Source organism: Canis aureus, chromosome 1 (genome assembly GCF_053574225.1).
Source record: "Canis aureus isolate CA01 chromosome 1, VMU_Caureus_v.1.0, whole genome shotgun sequence".
Taxonomy (NCBI): Eukaryota; Metazoa; Chordata; class Mammalia; order Carnivora; family Canidae; genus Canis; species Canis aureus.
In genome coordinates this window covers 12116536-12139143 of record NC_135611.1, presented here as the reverse complement: position 1 = coordinate 12139143, position 22608 = coordinate 12116536, and the positions used below count along the sequence as shown (strand labels likewise).

General features: G+C 36.1%; 1 protein-coding gene across 4 annotated transcripts in view; it reads left to right on the top strand.

The window, feature by feature from the left end:
- Positions 1 to 22608, top strand: part of CDH7 (cadherin 7) — a 124896-nt gene that overhangs the window by 68477 nt on the left and 33811 nt on the right. For 3 of the 4 annotated variants that reach the window (XM_077886790.1, XM_077886870.1, XM_077886938.1), the window contains one exon: positions 11750 to 12003. In XM_077886790.1, coding sequence (XP_077742916.1) covers positions 11750 to 12003 — 254 coding nt within the window. Of the gene's footprint in view, positions 1 to 11749; positions 12004 to 22608 lie in introns of those variants that run through there. The other variant, XM_077887031.1, reaches the window with a different exon arrangement.

Below are 22608 nucleotides of genomic sequence, written 5' to 3'. Positions count from 1 at the left end.
ATGATTGTGAATGCCTCTAAATATTATTTCACATTGGGATAACTGAGTTTCACTCTTTGTTTATATAGATATTTCTTTTGGAAATAGGTTATTTTGTACCTGTGGACCATGCTTGACTATCACGTGAACTTATTTTCTCTCTGTAGTATAATAAAACTTTAGTTCATTGCTTTGTCAGAAACAATGCGCTGTCATGGTTATAATGAGATTTATTCCAGTTTGAGCAAATTGTTATCATATTTGGAAACATTTACATGTCATGCTTTGCATTAAGTGAACCTAAAAGCAGAGAGAGAACGAGAAAACAATCTCTTTAAAGATATGTTAGAAAGAGAAAAATAAGTACAGAATTGTGAAAGATTACCTTCACTTATGCTATTATTGCTCCAATGTCTTATATAGAAAATGTTTATAAATATGCCCAAATAGCCAGAATCCCCAAGGCTAAAGGTTTTTGTAGGTATTTTCACAGAATTAGAAACATGATTGTATAGTTTAAATACTGTTTTAAATTATGATGATAATACAGTGTTTCACAGTTAAAACAGAATACAAGCTGCTGCTTTGGCCATTTATGAATGATTTAATGATAACCCTTATACCCAGTTGCACAGGGCTTCCAAATTCACAGAGTGTAAACATAAATATTATCCCATGTGAGTGAAAACTGTCTTTCTTTACACCTAGAGTTTTTTCTGCTTACATTTTCGCATCATAATTTACAACATGGGAACTATAATTTCCTATTTTTCCTTTGAGATATGACAATCTGTCTTCTAATGTGCTTCAGTTTTCAATATAAGACCTCAGTAGGGATTAAATATGGGATTTTGCTTTTATAAAATACATTACTATACAGTTACAGTGCAGTAAAAAATGAGCATTTTCAGGATGTATTTCCTGTGAAGGATGAGTACACATTCATGTCTGGCATATGGATGGTGTTTGGAGGATCACATTTTCATGGTCAAAATAGTATATTTAAGCTTTTTTTCTGGCCAGCCCTATGTTATCTTCATAATCTCCTTATATTCATACCTTTAAAAATTCTGAATGAAGCCAAAGCCATCAAATAATAGAGCATTATTATAGAAGTATTGATAAGGAGGCCCGCATGCCTTCACTGGGGGGGCAGGAAGAGTTAGACTATATACTTTCCTTTCAGCCTTCAACTCTGCCACAAGGATTTCTAAGCTCTGGGGTTTACTATCTTGTTATTGAAACGTGTCCTTTGTTTCTTACTTGCAATAAGGAGGAGCTAATTCCCAGAGTCAAGTGTCTATTTCAGCACTTCGTAAAATGCTGCTGATGTGTGGTGGAGGTATATCAAACTGACAACATTTCTAATTTATATGTCTTCTTATCATTATGTTTTTCTTTCAAAAGATTTTATTCAATTAATCCTGGTGCCGTGGAGGCACATTTCTTAAAGTGGAACGAAGACATTTCTCTTTGGACTGTGAAAAGGCATACATTTTGGATTATTTTGGTTTTAAAGGTGGCTGTGATAAGATTAATATGGTAACTGTAGTTAACTTCTGAATTTCAGATTATATTTTCCAATTTATTCAACCCATTATTACCGTGTATATTTAAGTAGATCCTTATATCATTTTCATCATTATGCTCATGTGTGTGTATATATAGACAATCTACTTATTAAGATATAAACTTAGCCATGTTTGAATAGCCAAGATTAGAGAAGAATTTAGGGGCTTAAAAAGGAAATAAGAAATTGACACTCTTTGAAGGACGTTGATAGTAATATAAATGTCAACACATGATAGTCTTGATAAAAGAGGCAAAGGCCATGTTCACTTAGGAGTATTTCTGTTTGCTTTGATTTTGACAGTTATCAGAGCAGTGTTCTGCTTTGATATGTATATGCCAAAGACATTTTCCAGTGAGTCCATCACTTTTTTTTTTTTTTTTTGCTTAGTACAAGTCACAGATAATGTACAATTTTTTTTCCTTACTTCTGTCTTTTTCCATGGTGTGTTGTTTCCTGAATTAGTTTCGATGGGTAGGCTTCCAAGAAAGACATATTTAAGAAAGAGATATTTAAGAAAGAGATAAGATTTAGTGATTGTATAAGAAAGTTGAAGAGAGAATTTAAGGACAAAACTTAATGTTTCCAGTGTGAGTAACTAGATGAATAATTGTGCCATTCCTTTCAAATGGGAGTGTACAGATGATTATTATGATTTAGAATACGTGTGAAGTGCCTGTGGTATCTGGATAATAATGTCTAGGAGGTCATGAGTAAGGATTTGCAGCTCGAGGCAGAGGTCTAGAGTACAAACTTAGGTCTGGGAGGCATTACCATATGCATGATAATTAAAATTAAAAGGGGCACTTGAGAATATCCCTAACGCATGTATATAAAGTAAGGGAAAGGGGTGTCTGGCTGGCTCAGTCGGTGGAGTAGGCAATTCTTGATCTCATGGTCGTGAGTTCAAGCCCCACATTGGGCATTGAGGTTACTTTAAAAAATATAATAAAGTAAGGGAAAGAATGCTTTCAACATTACTTGGTAAAACTAAAAAGTTTAAGTTAGCAGGGTAGGAAAAGATTCTGAGAAGGGAAATTGTTTTATTTTTCCAGGACTGAGGTATTCTAAAAGACTTTATAAGTAACTGAACCACAAAGGAAATCTAAAATATAAATATATTCAGATAAAGAAAAGGAATTGCACGTATTATCAGTAGAGGAGGGAACTGATGGATTCCGGAATCTATTTTAGATAATAAAGATAAAATATAAACCAATAAGGAAATGCTTAGAAGAGCCAAGGGCCTGGAATTCAAAGAAATTCACATGTCTGGATATGACCTCTCTCTCACTATTTCATTTGGTCATTTCGAGGCTATTTTGGTTCATTTTCACTGTATCTGCTGCCATCATATCAAAATACGCTGCCACATGATGTCAAAAACTGAAGCCACCAACTTTTATTGTTTCTCTCCATAGCTGTATCAACTATTCATTGCTACTTAATGAATTACCCCCAAAATCTACTACTTTAAACAACAGTATTTCTTTACATCATGATTTTGTGAGTTAGCAATTTGATGGAAGTTCAGCCAGATGATTTTTCTGCTGACCTGAGGTAGGCTCACACTTGGGTCAGTGGCCAGCTCCTGATCAGCATGGTGGGTCTGCCTCTATGGAGGTGTCTGTCTGTCTGCTGGGACAAGGGTGGGTATAAATGTGTCTCATCTCCAGTAGGTAACTTGGCCTTGTTCCAAGAGTGGCAAGAATCGAAGCTACAAGGTCTCTTGAAGCTGACATCAAGAATTGGCATATCATTGTGCCACGTTATAGACATCAAAGCAAGACAGGCCAGCGAAGGTTTGAGAAGTGAGTGGAAAAAAACACACATGAAAAGAGAGGAGCTATAAAATACTGTGGATGCTGGGAAAGTAGAAAAAAAGGTTTTGAGTCCCAGCGGTGCTCCAGAGAAACTAAAAATTTAATCTTCGGGTCACACATACATGAAATGGCAAAAGAAACTCAGGTCTGCTGACTTACGCTGTAGTCTTCTCTCCTGTTTCTGCATTACTCACAAAATAATTATGTGGGTCAAAATAAGTTAATATTAGCTGCTCTTTGGTAAAGGCTCCTAGGAAAATAGAAGTTAAACTGCCTTTGGGTCATAATCTGCATTCAGGTTGCCTGAAAATGTGTGAGGCCCTTCCACAGGAAGTCACTGGGTCTAGTCATGCTGGGAAATAGCTCTGCTTGAGCTGTTATGTTACACTGGGAAAGAATATAGTAATTTGCAAGGCTTGTTTTCTATTTTCTGCTTATGAAACTAAAAAAAGCCTAAATTCACAGGGAGTATGTGGTACACAGAATAGTGTACCCCTGCTATGCATCTCAAAGATACCCATGTCCTAATCTCTGGAAACTATGAGTAGTTGACCCTGTATGACAAAAGGGGTTTTGCAGATATGATTAAGTTAACGGGGTGGAGATGGGGAGATTTTCATAGATTATCTCATTGGGCTCAGTGTAATTAATCATGAGGACCTTAGATGAGGGATGTGGGAACAGAACCAGAGGGAAGAAGTGATGTGTTTTGAAGATGGAAGAAGAAGCTGTGAGCCAAGAACTCGTGTGGCTTTTAGAAGCAGGAATGATTCTTCCCTGAAGCCTTGAGAAGGAACACACCCCTGCCAACACCTTGATTTAGACCTCTGAACTCCAAAATGGTATAAAACAATAAATTGATGTATTTTAAGACACTAAATTTGTGGTGTTTGCTACTGCAGCCACAGGACATTAATACAGAAGTCATAGTGGAACATTTCTGTTGAGTGGCATACAGACAACAGTACCTAAAAGAGAAAGCCAGACATTAATTAACTAGATATGGATAAGAATCTGGGGAGTTTCTGATTTAGGCATTCTCTGCTCTAGTTGAAATAATACGTGATGACAGTAGACATTTTGATGATAACAGCCCTCAATTTCTCTCTCACCATTGCAGCATAAACTACATCAGTTTTATATGGTTGATCCTACTTTCTTCCTTTGTCAACATCCTGAGATTCACTACTATTCTTTTTGCTTGTTTTAGATTACCTGATTCATGCTTCCAATTCATTCTGATGTTTTTTCTTAGTCTGTGGAAACAAAGACCCTGGAACCATCCTGTGTGATTATGAGCAAGAAACTCAATCTGAAAAAAAAAAAAAAAAGAAAGAAACTCAATCTGTCCTTGACTCAGTTTCCAGATTTGTCAGAATGATCTGTTAAGAACTGTGTTATCTGACAGTATTATCTTGTGAGAATCAATGAGTGTGAGCAGTTAATAAGGTAATATTGTAAAACTCATAGAATGAAAACCTGCATATGTTAAGGCCTATATAAATGTGTATTGTTAACAGGGAATTCATTTAGCAGTTTATGGTTCTCTTTGTAGATAGGTTCAACTAAAAATCTGAAACATATGTACATTTAGTTGATGGTCTTAGATTTTTTTTTTTAACTTAGGAAATGGAGATGTGTTGTATCTGCTTAATTGCTTCTGTTTGCTAGTATCTAGGTTAGGAGATGTTAATTTAATACTCATGGAAGCCAGAGGACACTTGTGTGGCTAGATAATGGAAATAATTATTCCTGATATTTATATCCTTACTTTATTCTTCATATGTTGACATACTTTACCATTTCAGGCTTTAAACATTTCTGCAGTTATTCATAATATCTTCGTTAGGGTCCCAATTTACCTAGAGAGCACTAGATACTTTCTGTGTATAAATAGTAGTCTATTTGCAAAATGTGAATATTTGTATGAAATACCTGATAAAGAGTTGCATTAAAGCATAATTTTTTGAAAAGTCAAAATAATGACTCTCATAGAAATATAAACTGGACATGGTGGTACCCAGAAGTCTTTCTTGTTTTGCTTATTCCAAATTTGCTTATACTTATTTTGCTCACTTTCAGATGATTTGTTTGTCCTTACATATTTTTAATGCATCAACATGGTGCATCCAAATATAGAATCATACACACACACACACACACACACACACAATTTGGAACACATTTTCCCTTTTCTCTCTATAAAAAACAGCTTATTGCCCAAATCCACATATAGGTTTCATGATGCACAAAAGATTTCAAGACAAATAAAATCTTCAGAAGATGCAGAAGTCACTTGCAACTGTCGGCAAAAATTGCACTGGACAAATTTAAACAGGGTAAGACAGACTTCAAGGATGTGGCCACAGGAGAAGGAGGCCAGAATTCAGTCTAAACTCAACTCAGGTGAGAGAGAGGGCAGGCGAGTTAAGTGCTGGAGTGTATTTGGGTGGTGGGTGGATAACAGGGCTTCTGTATGTGCTGATTGACTTTACCTAAAGGGAAAGTAAAATTTCTTGTAGCTTCACAACAGGAGGTAGTTTTATAGCTTGGAGCAAGGCTCAGACAGAGTTGGCTCTTACTCTTCACAGCAGCCCTTTCTTCCTTGGTGATGATATTTCAAAGAGATGACTCCCTGTTTCTTGAGGAAGACATTCTTGGGCTGTAAAAATGGCAAGAACCTTTTTTAAAAAAAATTTCCATCTCAAAGGGGCAGAGAATGGACTTACAAGTTTTCTAAAGTCACTGCTCTAAGAAATGAGAGTCCAGGGGCTGAGAGGGAAACATTAAGACTTTCTTAGGCATAACTCAGAGAAGGGACAAAACAAAGGAATAATGCAGTTGTACATAATAAAGGTGTGTTTTGCTTTTGAAAAGTTCTTGATGGGGGGATAATTTTAGAATTCTTCTTGTATTTAGGTGTACAAAGTTATTCTTGCGGAGAGACCTTTTTCAAGGTTGTAGATCACTTTTAAAATTCTGTACAGTAGATTTATTTTGAGTAAAATTATTGTAAAGGAAAAAATTGTGATTGAGGGTTCTTTTTCTATAGATACCTCATTTAAGCTCCTTTACTTAGGAGGAAAAGATTTCTATTGGTTTGATCAACATGTAGGGAAGATATTGAAAGCAGCAGAATATGCTTTGATCCAAAAGACAGCTGGAATCTCTAGAAAAAGAAGTGTCTTTAAAAATGACAAACAATCTTAGTGCTTTTGTACAAAATCCACATTAGACATAGACACTAAATATATAGACAGGCACGTGTGTGTATGTGCGCACACACTCTCTCTCTAATCAGCCCTGTTGGTACCATGCCATGTTTAGAAGAGCAGAATGAACAATTTCCAAAAGAAGAGTTTAACTTGGATCAATTCCTAAACATCAACACCAGCATTGCCCAAAAGTGCAAGATCTAAAAGGAGGCCATTGAGCTTAATGAGAGCACATTTGGCTATAGACCAGAAGCCAAGCTATATGGAGAAAGACAAATGCAGTGCAGTGAATCTATTAAATGGATTCAAGATTATGTTTTAACTTAGGTTTTACTATCGAAAAGGCTAAAAATGGCAGGGGGAGGGGAACAAACTATCCAGACCTCACTCTTTATGATAGTTTTTGTTTCATTTTGTTTTGTTTTAATTCAAGACACATATTGCAAACTGACTTTACTGAGGCCTAGGTGTCATGGGGAAACAGAGGAGGAAGGCATAGTCTTAAGTGTCATTTTATTTCCTCATTATCTTGCACGAAATAAAGGCACTAAGAATAATAGAATAGGAAGAAGCGAATATTTATACAGCAATTACTCAGTTTCAGTCAATGTTCTAGGTGTTTTAAATTTAGGAATACTTTACAGCAAACCTATAAGATTGGTGAGGTGGGCAGATTCCTAAATGTGATACTGGCATACAATAAGAGACCTTAATTGTTCTTCGAGCCTGATTTTTATACCAGGAAGGGAATAGGTGGTGGGTGGACATGGCCTTGTCTTCACGTAGTGTATCTTTGCCAACTACACAGGTTAACTTTGAACTGTCACTAGAACTCCCTGATGTTTGGTTCTCACATCGATGGATAATACCAGCCTTGCATTTTTTTAAATGCACATTCAAGATGTGTATAGAATTTCTTGTTCATAGTTAGCTTTTCGTATAAAGAAGATTTATTATTTGTTAGGTAAGGAAGTTAGGGGGACACTCATAAAGAAGGTGATAGTGGTTCTCCATGATATTTCAACTAGAGAAATGAAAGACAAAATTATGGGAAAGAAGGACCAGCAGGTGATGGTGATATCAACTGGAAGACACAAAATGTCCTACTTATCATGAATAGTTCATCTTAATTGCAGTAAGAGAGACGGCAGGAAGAAGGGTAAGCATCTAGTCTGGGAAAAGCTTATTACCTTGGGTTCCTTAGATCAGGGGTTGACAAACAACTCCCTGTCTATTTCTGTACAGCTCAGGGGCTAAGGGTGGTTTTGTATTTTGAAGTGATTGAGAAAAATGGAAGGAAGATGGGTGTTGTGTGAAACGTGAAAGTTGTAGAGAATTTATGTTTCATTGCCTGTAAATGAAGCATTATTGGCACTTGGCCACACTAATTCATTGACAGGTGGCAGAGAATATACAACATGAAAAGCCTAATTGTTTAGTATTATCTCCTTACAGGAAAAGGTTGTTCATCCCTGCCTTGATTATAATACTTATTTTTAAAGTTTTTTTTAATTTTAATTCCAGGATCGCTAACATAGTGCTATATTAGTTTCAGGTGTGCAATATAGTGATTCAACAGCTCCACGTATTATTCAGTGATCATCAAGTTAAGTGTTCTCTTAATCCCCATCACCTGTTTCACCCATCCCCCACCCACGTCTGCTCTGCTAACCATCATTTTGTTCTCTATAGTTTTTTGGGATTTTTTTTCAACCCTGAAGTTCATCATCTCTGATGGCAAAATATGTAAACAGCCCTATTTTCTAGTCTAGGAAATAATATACCAAAAAAGCTGCTTCTCTCTCTCTCTCAGCATGTCTGACATACATGTCACTTGACAGATGAAAGCACAGCTTCTGCAGGTCCAGAATAGCTCTATGGTATCACTGGTTTGGGTCTGTTTGACTCCCATTTGAATCCAGGTTCTTATTCATCCCCCATATTGCTTGCTGTTGTGAGCCACAGTGTAATAAGGGTTTGGGTTAATTTCCAATTTTATATAGTCTCATTGTGATACATAGTCCCAATATTGGATAGAATCTGTTTAAACATTACCTTTAAAAAAATTAAAAAATAAACATTACCTTTATCTTCCTCCTTTTACTTCCTTTACTTTGTCTTACCTAGATTTTTTTCCAAATAAAACTCTGTTCATGAAATCTAGTAGTTATGGAACGTATTGCTTATATAGAAGTCAATAAGAAAGAGGAATAGGAATTAAAGTTCTACTGCAAAAGCTTTCTCTCAATGTGTTTAACAACCCTATCTGTCACACCACACCCCTCTTTGAAAACTCGATGTCTGCCTTATCCTGATTTGCTCTGAAAATCATTTTGTGTAGCAATTTCTTCTGTCTGTAATCTTGATTCATAGCCTTTCATATGAATTCTTTTATTGCTCTATTTTCATAATAGCTCTTAGGCAACCAATCATCGTGCGTGATACTGTGTTTCATTATGACTCAGTGGCATCCAGATGTCTATACCTCATGTTGTTGCCTTTTAGACACATTAAAAAAAAGTTGGTATAAAATAATTGCATTCATTTGTGCAGCAAATTTTGAATTTTTCTTTCATATGTCAGTCAAACTTTTACTTGAATACAGAAATACTTCTCATCCCTTTTGATAGACCTGAATGAATATCTAAAAAGTTGTAGTGGCTTTGAATTGATTTAAAAGGAGATGGTAAACAAGATTTTTAAGACACATTCTGTCATACATAAAGACACATAATATATAAAAATAAGATTTCTCTCATTATCTGTCAGTTTTATAAGTAATATAAGAACAAAGTGCACAAGGTTAATATCCAAGCTTTTTGTGAGTATGTTTAGAGTCTTTTAAGTGAATTTAGGTAAATAATTTCTTTTTTCTTCCTAATGATATCCACATTAAATATTGCACTACGTGTATGGTATAAGACAGTGTTAAAGCAGAGGTCAGCCTTATTCCAAGAGGGTTTTCATGACAATTATCCAATGAGCCTTTTGAAAATATGTATGTTTGTACTTCATCCTGGATCTGCTGAATCAGAATCGTCTTAGAAGGGGCCATACATGTGTCTGAAAACTCCTCTGGCAGGGCAGCCCAGGTGGCTCAGCGGTTTAGCGCCTGCCTTCGCCCGGGGCGTGATCCTGGAGACTGAAAACTCCTCTGGGTAGTTCTGATTCTCACATTTGGTTGAGAAGTATTGGGCTAGAAATATTTTTAGGTAACAGACAAAAAAGGTAGCATCATAAAAATATCACTGAATTTGGTGATATTTAATAAGGTTAATAAGGTGATGTGTAGGGCACTGGGCACTGCCTACCATGTGCCCCTGCATCTTCATCTGAAAGCTCAGAAAGAATTAAAACTGCATTTTCCTGTCGCTATTCTAAGAAATTTTTTGTGGTCAAGAAAACCAGTGTACCTGACTCTTCCTTCCCCCCACTCCCTACTTTTGGCCATCAGGATTCCTTAGGGCAAAGGTATAGTTTAATTTTAAGGCTCTGTGTCCTGGATATTTGTGGTCAAGTTTTTTTTTTTTTCTTTCTTTCTAATTCAACAAGAATTTATTGAGTCCCTTCTATGTGCTGAATTCATAATAGGCACTGGGAGTGCTAGCAATTAAGCAAACAGTCTGGAACTTACAATCTACTGGATGAGACAGATGTGAAGCCAGTAAACATTTCAGTAAATGCTCCCTGATCTCAGTATTGTAAACTTATTTTGAGTATTGATTTGTGTATTTTTCCCTCAGTATTAATCAGAGATGAGCCATAGAAACTTTTTTATGTAATATATATCTGCAAATACACACACATCTATATTTGTATATTTCGTATCTACATGGGTTTATGTGCCTATGTTATGTTTTATATAAATAGTACATATATATACTGTTAAATATGCATACATATAATGTCTATGTACATAAACAGTGTATACATATATATATATATATAACTTTCTATTTATATAACTACAATATTATTGTGTTATTTTAGTCAGCCTCACACCTTTTGGGGTGGGTTGGAATAAATACATACCTGCATGTGTGCACACCCATGCCCATGAACACAATAGATGAAGCTGAATTACAATTCTCAACATTACATTTTAGCCCCTTTTCCCTAAGACTTTTATTGTTACATAACCATTAAGTTGAAATGATAATTAAGTATGTCACAAATCGTGCTTTACTTTTAATAGCATTTCAGTCCATGTCTTCACTTTAAAAAAGTATTTTTGTTTCATCTCATTGAAATGTAAGGAATATTTTGGGACAGTTTTTCAGTGGTGAGATTGAGATTGAAAGTCATAAAAATCTGTGACTCTGTATCCTTTGAAGAAAGAGAAGCATTTTATTGTCACAAACAACTTCAGCATATTGTGTATATAACTCTTTTTTTTTCACAGATGGTGCTTTCCTAGGACAACATTTAATTGCTCTTAGAACTTTTTTAAAGCTACCAAATGGTTTAAGTTGGGTCACTATTTTTGAGTAAAGTGTTGGCAGTGTTAATCACTCTTTGAAAGTTCCACAACTGAGATTTTGGACTATAACTCTCAACCATCAAATACAAACAGACACATGGTGCATAGGGGTAGAAGAATTATGGAGACAGAAATTCTGGGTGCTTCTTTGAGAATTGGCTGTATTTTCAGAGGGCAGAGACTCCACATCCCCCCTAAACTGTATGGTTGCCTTTGGAGGGCCTAAAGGCTCGGGATTGTAATGCAGTCCCTGAAATCAATAAAGATGACCTTTTAAATGAAAAATCCAGTGGAAAGTTATATTTTTCTTTCTTTTTAATGTACACCCCTGGATAGTACAGTTGAATTACATGGTTGAAGGATATTATATTGATGTCTCTTTTGGAAAGAGTTTTCAATCTTATCAGTTGTCTTTCAGATGATATTCTAAAGACTTGCATTTGCCCGTGCAATGCACAGCAGCACAGTGGATTAAGTTAGCTCAGAAGCACTTACCATTGTCTGTGAGCCAGAAAAGCAGCAAGGATTACGATTGGCATTATTATTTATTATTTGTGAATGCTGATGGTGCATTTTCGTGGCTGAGTCCTTTTTGTGCTTATTGACATGCATAAATGAAAAAAGCTCTGCTTAGCTAACTATTTAATTGGTAATTTAATTTCCCTAATAACTTCTTTTACAGGACCTGGATTTTGAAGCCAAAACAAGTTACACACTCCGGATAGAAGCTGCAAACAAAGATGCCGACCCTCGCTTTCTCAGCTTGGGGCCATTCAGCGACACGACAACGGTGAAGATAATTGTGGAAGATGTGGATGAGCCCCCCGTGTTTTCCTCACCTCTGTACCCCATGGAGGTGTCAGAAGCTACCCAAGTTGGGAATATCATTGGCACTGTAGCAGCTCATGACCCAGATTCTTCCAACAGCCCTGTGAGGTAAATCTCATTGCTCTCCTCTTCTGCGATTTTACAACAGTGCGCTTTATTCACAACTCATGTTTCTGTATTATGATGCTTTTGGTTCATAGCAAATGAAGACCATTTTTGTGTATGCATTGAGCCACAGCAGCAGAAGTAAAGCAGGATCAGAACAACTCAACATTTTACTGATCCAAAAATGTTTCACGTGATTATCCAAGGCCATTATTATGTAGCAATATTTTTAGGCATTCATTATCAGCCACAAGCTAGAGCTGCTGTTCCTATTGAACCAATTATCTTGAGCTCTTTCAAAGCAGACTGTGTTCAAAGATGAAGCGATGCATCTCCTCGTTGTAGGATATATGCGTATATTAGACAACTCATTTTATAAACAATTTAAATTAGGGATTAGCTTTTAAATAAATCATTTTCCCTGTTGGTCTGTTCTGATAGGATAGTTTAATTTATTGTTTCTACTTACAAAAAACTAAATAAGACTATCTATAAGGACTTTTTTTCAAGTGTTTTACCAATAGTCCTGTATCAAGACTAGGCACATGGTTTCTAAGCAATTGATCTCTTTATGACTAAAGAGTGATGATAGGTAAACATTTCAAAATACCACAACATTCAATTTCACACATTTTACTTCTGATTTACAACCTAAGGTCTACATGTATGTTTTTGTGTATGCATGTGTTAGTATGTGTGTGTGCATAGATAGGATACATTATGTCTTAAGTGAATATTTTACAGAGAAATTTCTTTGTGTTACATGTCTTTATTTGCATTCATAAGTGAAACTTTTCAGTGTGACACTTTGGATTTCAATTACAAAGTCTGATAAAATAGAAAATCAATGAACGTTTTATATTCAGATATATTCAGCCTACAAGCTAACCATAGCTTTTTAGTTTGAATCTCTCTCTGGCAATGCTAAATGCTTTTGAGCTAAGTTTGGACATTGACTACAAAGTATCATGAAAAATATCTGTAATTTAGGCAATGATTCTTAGTTAAGAAAAGCATAATCTTTTACCTCCATAAAATAGTAAACTTAGGCTCTTTCCTTCTCTTTTGTCTGATGATAATACCATAGTCTAGTGAAGAATTGGCATAAAATAATTTTTAGTTCAAAAATGAAGTCATACTCATCATTTCCCTATCTACACAATAAATTCAGGCTATATGGATTGGCTGTACTATTTTTAACACAGTGATCACAAACTATTCCTAAGAATATAATCTTCTGTGCAATAGAACATTTGAAAGTCACAAATGTAGCAGATAGAATAAGTCTTCCCTTCCCCCTGTGGTTGTCCAGCCTTCATTGTCAAAACAGTTTCCTGGCCAGCTCAGCCCCATCCACCAAGTCTTGCAGACCTGCACACACTTGAATTTGGGTTTTGTTATAGCATCACATCTCTTACAGACACAGGTAACTCTCCTTCCCTTAAGAACAATCAGACACAACATGATTTTAGGCATAGATCAGCTACTCCTGAATAGTCTGATTCCTGCTTAAATCATTTAATTTTATGGGGAGAAAAAGAATGTCTTCATGAAGCATGGGATATAAAAAAAGAGATACTACTACATAACATAATTCAGTACTTGAATGACAGAAGTTAAGAAATCTTGTTTCTTCTTTTCTTCCTTTACCCATTTCCTTGTGTATCATCCTGTTAATGTCTCTCCACATAAATATTTCACTTTTTATAATATTTATTTGAAAAAATGCTGCATTATATAATAATTTGGGGAAGAAGGAAGAGGAGGACTAAGTGGGTATTGACTTCACTTAGAGATGAAATGACCTCCAGATCTTGGAGGTAAAGATCTCTGTGGCCTTCATCAATGAAAGAGACTGGCCAGGAATTTATTTTTACCTATTTTTATTTTTTTTAAGGCTAATGAAGGTGACCTGAAAGTTGAGGTTAGTATTATATCTGTTTTTGAACACCTATATCTCACAATTAAAGAGGTATAACCTTTGTTCAAAGTGGACTAAAATGTTTTGGATGTCTGTGTACATATTTCTTTTGCTTTTGCAAAATTAATTTCTTGACTTACTATTTAATACTTGTATTCTTGAAATATTTTTATGCTATCTTTATAAGGTCACTCAGTCACTTGTAGCTGATTTTTTTTTTCTGGACTTGTCTTTGATACATTTCTCTTCTCCTATTTATTTGTGGTCTCCTTTAAAAGGCCACATTCCTCATACTATAATTTGATGAGTAGGTGTGCACTCTTGTGCATTCTCTAGAAGACTGGTTCTCTTCTCAGCACTGTTATTTGCTTAGTGACCTAGGGGATGCCACTTAGCCTCCTAAGTTTCCATATGCCAGGTAAAAAGGAAAAGCAAATCCTACCCCTGCTTTATCCCAAGTTTTTTGAAGATTAAGGAATAAAGGGAAAGTAACTGATAATTTTAAACTGAGAATCATGACTTAAGTATTAGGAGGTATTATCATTATACATTGCTATTATTACAATTTATTGTGTTTCCATCCCATTTTTGTTGCAAGGTCAGTAAGTCAAAGAAGGAGACATACTTTACAAGCAACTGTATTGGCAATCTGTATTAAAATTTGTCTTGTAGTCACATAATTTCCAATATATAGATGATATTACATAGTTTAATGGGCATAAATATGTGTTAGTATTGCACACTCAAGTACTTATCAAAATGGAAGCCCTCCTTCAACAAATGTCAATGGATGGGCAGAGGGCATAGTCTGCTAAGATCCTAGGAAAAGTGAATTTCCAGATTGAGATAGAATCTGAAGAGTCTCAGGGTTGTGAGCTTTGTGCTCACACCTTTAGAAATACTGTGGTTCTTAGAGGAATGGAAAAGTAGTATTTGTTTCATTGTAGTTGCTTAAAATTAGGCCAATAGTATTTGAATTGTAAACCAGGACGCAAAGTTAGATAATTAGTATTTAAATTTATTGACATTTTTTTGTAGTATGATGCTAAAATCTAGCATATGCTATTTATATTTGGAATATTTACCAATATGTGGAGTGAGAAACTAGAATTCTAGAAAGAAATATATTTACTTTCCTCCAGCAAGCAAAATTGAGATCCTCTTCTTGCATGATCCCTGCCTTGCTCAGCACTTTTTATTTTTACCTACTTTTGACACCAGCCAAAGCTATGAGTAACTTCTTTGTGCATGTGCCCTTTCTTTAAAGGGACTGTGGTACCTACATCACCATGAAAGCATTGTGACCATCTAGAAGTAGAATAGCAGTAGGTAGAAAGATTTTTAAAAACTCAGAGCCCAGTGCTTATCCAGAATATAACACCATTATGAAATGTTATATATTTGTTATAGCTTGCCTAGCATACAGATGGGTTACCTCCCCTACCATGTCATGTATACCTATTTTCCTCTTCCCATATAGAAACTAGAAGCTGGGATGCCTGGGTGCTCAGTGGTTGGGCATCTGCCTTTGGTTCAGGTTATGATCCCAGGGTCCTGTGATCAAGCCCCACATCAGGTTCCCCTCAGGGATCCTGCTTCTCCCTCTGCCTGTGTCTCTGCCTCTCTCTCTCTGTGTCTCTCATGAAAAAAGAAAAAAAAATCTTTAGAAACTAGAACCAAAAGTGGAAATTAGATAATAGTTGACATTCCTTAGCCGGCAGCGGGGGGGGGGGGGGGCGGAGAAGAAGAAGAAGAAGAGGCTTTTTTGAAAGCAAAAGTAGGTAATCCGAGTCCAGCATATTTCTGGCTCTTTATGTTTTTGTAGTTGTTTACTATTTCATATAGATTTTGGCCCCAAAAGCCAAATATCAGGGTTTGTCTGTTGAACTGAAGGACAGGTCATGTTCTACTTGTGATTTTAATCATCTTTCTGGATGGTAGAAACCTCACTTCTGTGTTTTTCATCAGTGAGATGGTGGACACTGTAAGAGCAGCTTCTAGTCTAGAGCACTCTTCATTCCTCATGTCAGCACTGGGGGACTGTGTAGTACGTCGACATACATTTATCAAGAATCTGCTTTGTGCACAGTGCTGGGGCAAGTAGTGACAGAAAAACCAAAGATGAATAAAACATTTCCTCTGACCCTCAAGGAACTTACTATCTGGTTGAAAACACAAGATCCCATAAAAGTTAAAACGAGAGAGGAAAGAAAGCTGTAACATGGCCAATTGTAAGATAAATTGTAATCACCCTGAGCTCACTGGACAGGAGGTTTTATTTGAAGGGGGGGATAGCATAAACAGGGCTTTGAGAGATGGCAGGATTTTGACAAACCAAGAAAAAATTATGCAAAGTCCGTTTATGTTTTATTTAGTTATGTCCTAAGAGTCTAGTGCTGTTTTATGAAATCAGCAGATTTACTTCTATAGGCAGTGCAAGCCCAAAGTCTCTATGCTAAAAATAGCCAATGGATTGAAACATGATATTATTACAAATAAGATCAGATGTGAAGAGGGTTTCATAAAAATTAATGGGGATTGTTTTCAGCATTTCTAGCAATTTAAATACAGAACTACGTTTGTATTTATGCTCAAGGATACTACAATAATGATTCTTACCTGCAGGCTCTTTTGGCATTTCTGGTATTGTATGTTCTCAGATAAAAGGTGATAAAATAGTATCAGGTATTACATTATGTAGTGTGACTAGTATGAACACATTTGGGATGTTTGAATAATTCAGTGTGTAGTTTTTTAAGGAGCTTGTATGCATGCATATATTTGTACATATTATTTTAATCTCAATTATTTGTTACTATCTGATTTTTCTAAGAATCTTAGGAACATACAGAAAAATAGTGGTTCATGTGAACAGTAGCATAAATCAATTCCATCAGAAAAACATGAGCTATAATCCATTTCAGAATCCCACCCAATTTAATATAACTGTCACTAAAAATGAAAAATATGTGCATGCGTGTTCAGGTATGGTGAAAATTTTAAAAATGTGCTTTTTTGTTATAGTAATGTGCTTAATATCCAGAGATAATTTTCAAATGTGTTAAATAGGGAATTCCTCATCTATTTGATCCACTTTCCCATCTTACATTATATTGCTCTAGAATTAGAACTCTGCTCCAAACAAAGGTCTTCTGAGTTAGTTTTCTGGAAGACTCCAGGTAAAATGAATTTATTGAAGATTACATTTCTCTTGATTTGTCTCTTATAGTATTTTCCACATTTAAAATCCTTATTGAAAAGTATGATGAATAGAAGAATACAAAATCTGTTATGTTTTTGGTGTGAGTCTTTAGGAAGTATATGTGAGGTAGAAAGATTAAGGACCTATACTTATCTCGTTAGCATTCTTTAGTTGCAATAACAGAAATTGGCCTTGGTAACTGAAAAAAAAAAAGAATTTATTGAAATAACTGGGGACAGCTCACATAGCTAAAGGAAAAACTGAATAGCCAGTCCTCAGAAAAGAGAGGAGTGCAGTTTTGTTTTTTGTTTTTGTTTTTTTTTTTAATATGAGCAGCAAGAATGGGCAAATAGTCTTTTAAGGATGCGGCAGTGGGATGAACCCGTGCCAACCCTTTTCTTTTCTCGTGGCCCTCTGTTTAAGGTTCACGGTTTCTTGGAAAGTTTTTTGGCCTTAGGACGTGTGTCCCGTCTCTTACCCAGGAAGTTCTGGGCATCTTGATTGTGAGTACCATCAAGATTGCATGAGATTGGGAAGGTTTAAGGCTCCATAGGACTGTTGAGTTGCCATTATCAGAAGTGGGTGAGAATGCAGTGATATCTCTAAGTATGGAACTTGGTATTTTATTTTGAGGACATTTCTTGTTAAAGTCCTACAAAGCAAGCATCATCAGCCCTTCGTTATAGTAAATCTGTCCCCAGTCACACAATCAGAAAATGTGGTTCCTCAATTTTAGCAAAGTATGTATCAGAACCTGCAGTAACACACACACACACACACACACATTTCTTGAGAGATTAAGGTTTCAACTCAAATCATTCAGCTATTTCTATTGTTTCAACTTGTCCAGGTATATTTATCACATTATTGTTTGCCATTCTGGGAGTAGCACTGAGACATTTCTGTTAATCTAGCTCACTCACCCACACATCCTATTTTAGAGCATTGACATGCATATCAATAGCTGGGCAATAAGAATGATACTTGGGAAGAACGTTTTAATCAATCTCCATAGCTGATGGAATAGCAGCAATGATAACAAGTGTTTATTAAGGAATTCATTTTATAGCATATGTACAGAACACTGAGCACATATAGATGTATAACATGTGGTCCCAGCCCTCTTGTTTTCTAGCTGTAGAAGATAATCGTGTACAAAAACTTATTTTAAAAATCTAATATTAAATCTGAAAAGTAGAAATAATCTCGTAGGACTTTCTCATTCTGCAGCTAAAGAAACAGAAGAGTATAAAAATGGTGAATGGAAAGCCCAAATAAGTACAGTAGCTTAGTAGCAGGGTTGTGGCTATAAATTTTGTCCTTTAATTCCTACTGTGTGGTTTGTGGTCGTGAGCACAAAGTCCACAGATCCTACATACTGCAGGGTTTCTTAAAAAAGCATAGTTTGTAAATTGTGTTTGCTTTGGTTTTTGTTTTTAGTTTAAATTAAAGTAAAATAATTTTTTTAAGATGTAAGATCTAAGGAACACGGAGATCCAAATATGTGTCCTCCAACTGTTCACTACGTTAAACATTAAAGAATTTTAGTGACAGCCTATTTTCTTTATACAAACCAAGGAAGGCCAATTATGGATTATATGTGTTTGTTATATTTTTAAAACAGAATGGCTTTAATGAACTAAATTTCAGAGAATTTGCTTTGACTAAGAATTATTCTTTTTTTTTTTTCTTGGCAATATGCTTTAGGTACATCCTTGATTTCCCTGTACTAAGTGCCCTAATTTTTTATTTGATCCTAGGGAAATTAGAGTTACAGAAATATGCGGTGACTATCTGTGATAATATAGGACAATTGCTAAGATCAGACACATACAAAATTTTTGAACTCTCCCTTTCAATTCACTTTACTGATTAATAAATTTGAGCTGAGGGATTAAATGACTGATAGATCAAGCCTTATGCTAACATCTCAGGATCTCCTGACTTCGAATCCTGGGGACTTCTAGTCACATCACATTATACTATATTATTTTTTATGATATTTCATGAAATTATTACTGGTGTGATAGAAGAGAAACATACTATGGGGACAACAGGGAAGGTGTGTGGATTGAGGGTGAAGAAAACTGTTGGATTGACAAAAATTTAAAAATCTTAGCTTTTAGGTTTAAACCTTTCTGCTCTCTGATACTATTCTTGGGCTTTCTCTCTAAAACCATTACCCATTTTCTTCAAAACAATGTATGGCAGGACCCTGTCCCATGAGCCTTCCTTTTCCTCACAAATAAATCAACCACATCCTGAACCATTTGCTGTTTTCAAGCGAAGCCCAAACCTCTGAGGCCTGAGGGTCTGTGATTTTAGGCAGGAGTGAGGTTCTCCAGGATGGCAATTAAGTCTCAGGAGTGAAGGCTCTAAGGGCATTCAAAGATGGGAAAGACGGGGATGAGTTAGAGAAGCCAAGACAGCCCCTCTGTGCCTGCTCCATGTCCGAGGCCTCAGAGACACCCTGAGTAAAAAGAGAAAAAAAAAAAAAAAGCTTTTTTTTTTTCTTTGATGTAATTAGAAAGGCTTGCTGCTTTAATACTAGAGGACTATCTTCAAGGAATCCCAGGACTGCAATAACTGGAAAGGAAGAAAAGTGGAGTATAGGAGGACCAACATGGGGAAAGGCATAGAAATGGAGGCACATGTGATCTTATTATTAATCAGTTAAAACATCAGTTTGACAGACAGTGTTAGATAGGAGAGTATTGGGGGAAAAGTGAAAAGAAGCTGCATTTGTAAGTGGCAGGTACTAAAAGCTCATTTATAGGTACTGTGGTAAATAATGGAAAGATGGCTCAGATGACATGGTTCTGAATCTTGGCTCCATCCACAACCAACTGTGAGACTTTAGTATCCAATACTGAAATACCACAATAATAGTACCTGTTTGCCCTAGTTAGAAATTGTGCTTGGCTAGTAGCAACAAAGCTTAACACTAATGACTTACTAATGAGAAGTCTGGAGCTGTGATGCACCCAAGGACTGATAATTTGGCAGTATAATGTCATCAAGGGCCTTGGCTTCTCATACCAAGCACTCATCACCTCATATTTACAAGATGGCTTTTGGATCTCTTCCCATTGTGTTCATGTCCCAGGTGAGATAGAGGGGAAGGGGCAGAAATCAAACACCAACTGAATTAACAGCTCTGTTATCATTTAAGGACTTTTTCATGATGCTTACTCAACTCTCTTCATCTCATTTGCTAAAACTTCAGTATAAGGACACGAATAGCACATCTACCTAGGAGACTAGCAAATGCTCAGCTGAACACATGGATGCCACTAACAGAAGCAGGGCTCTATTAATAAGAATTAATGGCAAATGAGTAGGAGGTATGGAAATAGAAGTCTTCATCACACATGACCTTTCATAGTTGAGGATTCAGAAAAAAAAATGTAAACTATGCTTTAAATACTCAACTCTTTCTGAAATGGAAGAATCCTGAAGGAGGGATAGTTTGGGGGAAAGGCTGATGGATCTGCTTTTAGAAATATTGAGATTGAGTTTGAGCCGAGGATGCTGTGCAGGTATCTAGAGCAGTTTACAACTCCCAGGAAAAGGATTGGGGTTGGATATTAAGATTTTGAGCTGTCTGTCTAATAAATGGATAGGCCAGAAGCTTTAACTACTGTAGCAACAAAAATACAGAAATGATTTCTCTAAGTGGTTACTCCAACATATATTGACAAAGGCCAAGTTTTTTAGGCTGTGATTTGCAGAACCTAGAGATATCATGATGAGTCCACACACTCCTAACAGCACCAGAAGATGCACTGAAGTTCACTTAATATGTGGTTAGAGAAACACTGATCCTTTCTACTCAGACTCTAGTTGATTCAGGCCATCAAACATCTCAGGGCTGAGGCCAGTGGGTCCAGACTTGCAAAGATAGTGCCCCTTCAAACTTCTTTAGAGTCTTCGTTTTCTTTTGGCTCAGTCAGCCTTCCTGAGAGACTTGTGGTATGCCTCACTCTGTAGAGTGCCCATATTTTCTTTATTTCTCTTGATTGAGAGACTGCTTTCCTCAAGTAACTTTATACAGTAGTGAGTGCCACATATATAAAATCTAGTTTTTTGTATGTCTAGAGGGACTGGTAGAAAATAGGAAACACCTTTAATCCTAGGTGATCCCAAGTCCCTGTGGTTAAGAAGCACAAGTGCCATTCAGAGTGCTCTAGACAGTGTCCTTGCCAAGATCTTCCAGCTCTTCTCAAGCCAACAGCTCATTCTCTCCCTACATCTGCCCTGACACCCTTCATCATAGCCTAGGAGATCAGGTTTTGGTTTTCTCTAAGTATGATGATAAGGAATAAAAAAATGCAAAATCTAGGTTAAGTGTGTGGTCATTGGGAGTTGCTGAGAAAGTGGATGCAAGAGTAAGAGAGAAAAACAAGTCACCAACCAATTCTTGATTTTTAGTTTCAACAACCAAGTGATTGGTGGTGCCATTTACCTGGAAGGGAAAGAGTAGGAGAGGTGGAGGCTTGGGAAACTGTAGGAATTATAACATCAGTTAGGACATGTTGCATTTCAGCTCATGATGTATATCCATGTGGTCAAATTAAGCAGGTAATTCAATATGGAAGTCTGATGGGCAAAGGATATTTTATGTAAATTTGAGAGTAATCAAAAATATCAAAGTTACTTAAGCCATGAACTGTGTGAATTGCAAAGGAAAAGCATTTTATATGAAGAAGAGAAGAGGACCTGCAGGAGAGTTTTCAGAGAGTTTAAGTAAGAAAAAGTCACAGAGAGGAAGGTGAACTAGCCAAGGTGATGGCAAAGGAGCAGTAAGAAGAAACACAAAAAATATGTGACACTAATAAAAGCAAATGGAGAATGTGTTTTAAAGAGGAATCAGTGATCAGTCATATTTGAGTGAGAGAGATAGTAAGAAGAAAACAAAGAGGAGGTGAATGATGGATTTGATCAGAAAGCCAACAATGAACTGGACACACAAGGAGGGAATTTGTTTTTGAAAGTAGAAAATATATTTGCTTTCAATTCAAATAAAGTACAGAGGAAAAATATCTTATTGCAAGGAAAAACATTTTTGAGGTCAGAACAGATGAGATGTGCAAAATAAGTGGAACGGTTTGATTTTGACATGAATGAAGACAGTTATAATAGAAGGATGGTAAGAAAGAGAATATGGAAAGAGCCAATATTTATTTTTCTCATATCCTACGTACTACACAGAGATCCTGGAAGTATGAGTACATTTTGTTTACACTGCCATTATCGTTTCAAACAATTTGATTTTCTTTTTCCTGCAAAGCTCTCAACTCTTCTGTGGAATGCGTCGTCAGACCTAGAATCTTCCATGTTGATATCAACCATCAAATATACAGTAATCACACTAATTCATTGAGGATTTTAGTCCCTGGAGCATTTTATTCTTTCCTAGAGTAACTCCTGGCATGATGATTGGTCACTGATTGAACTACACTGATGACTCATTAAACATGTTTCC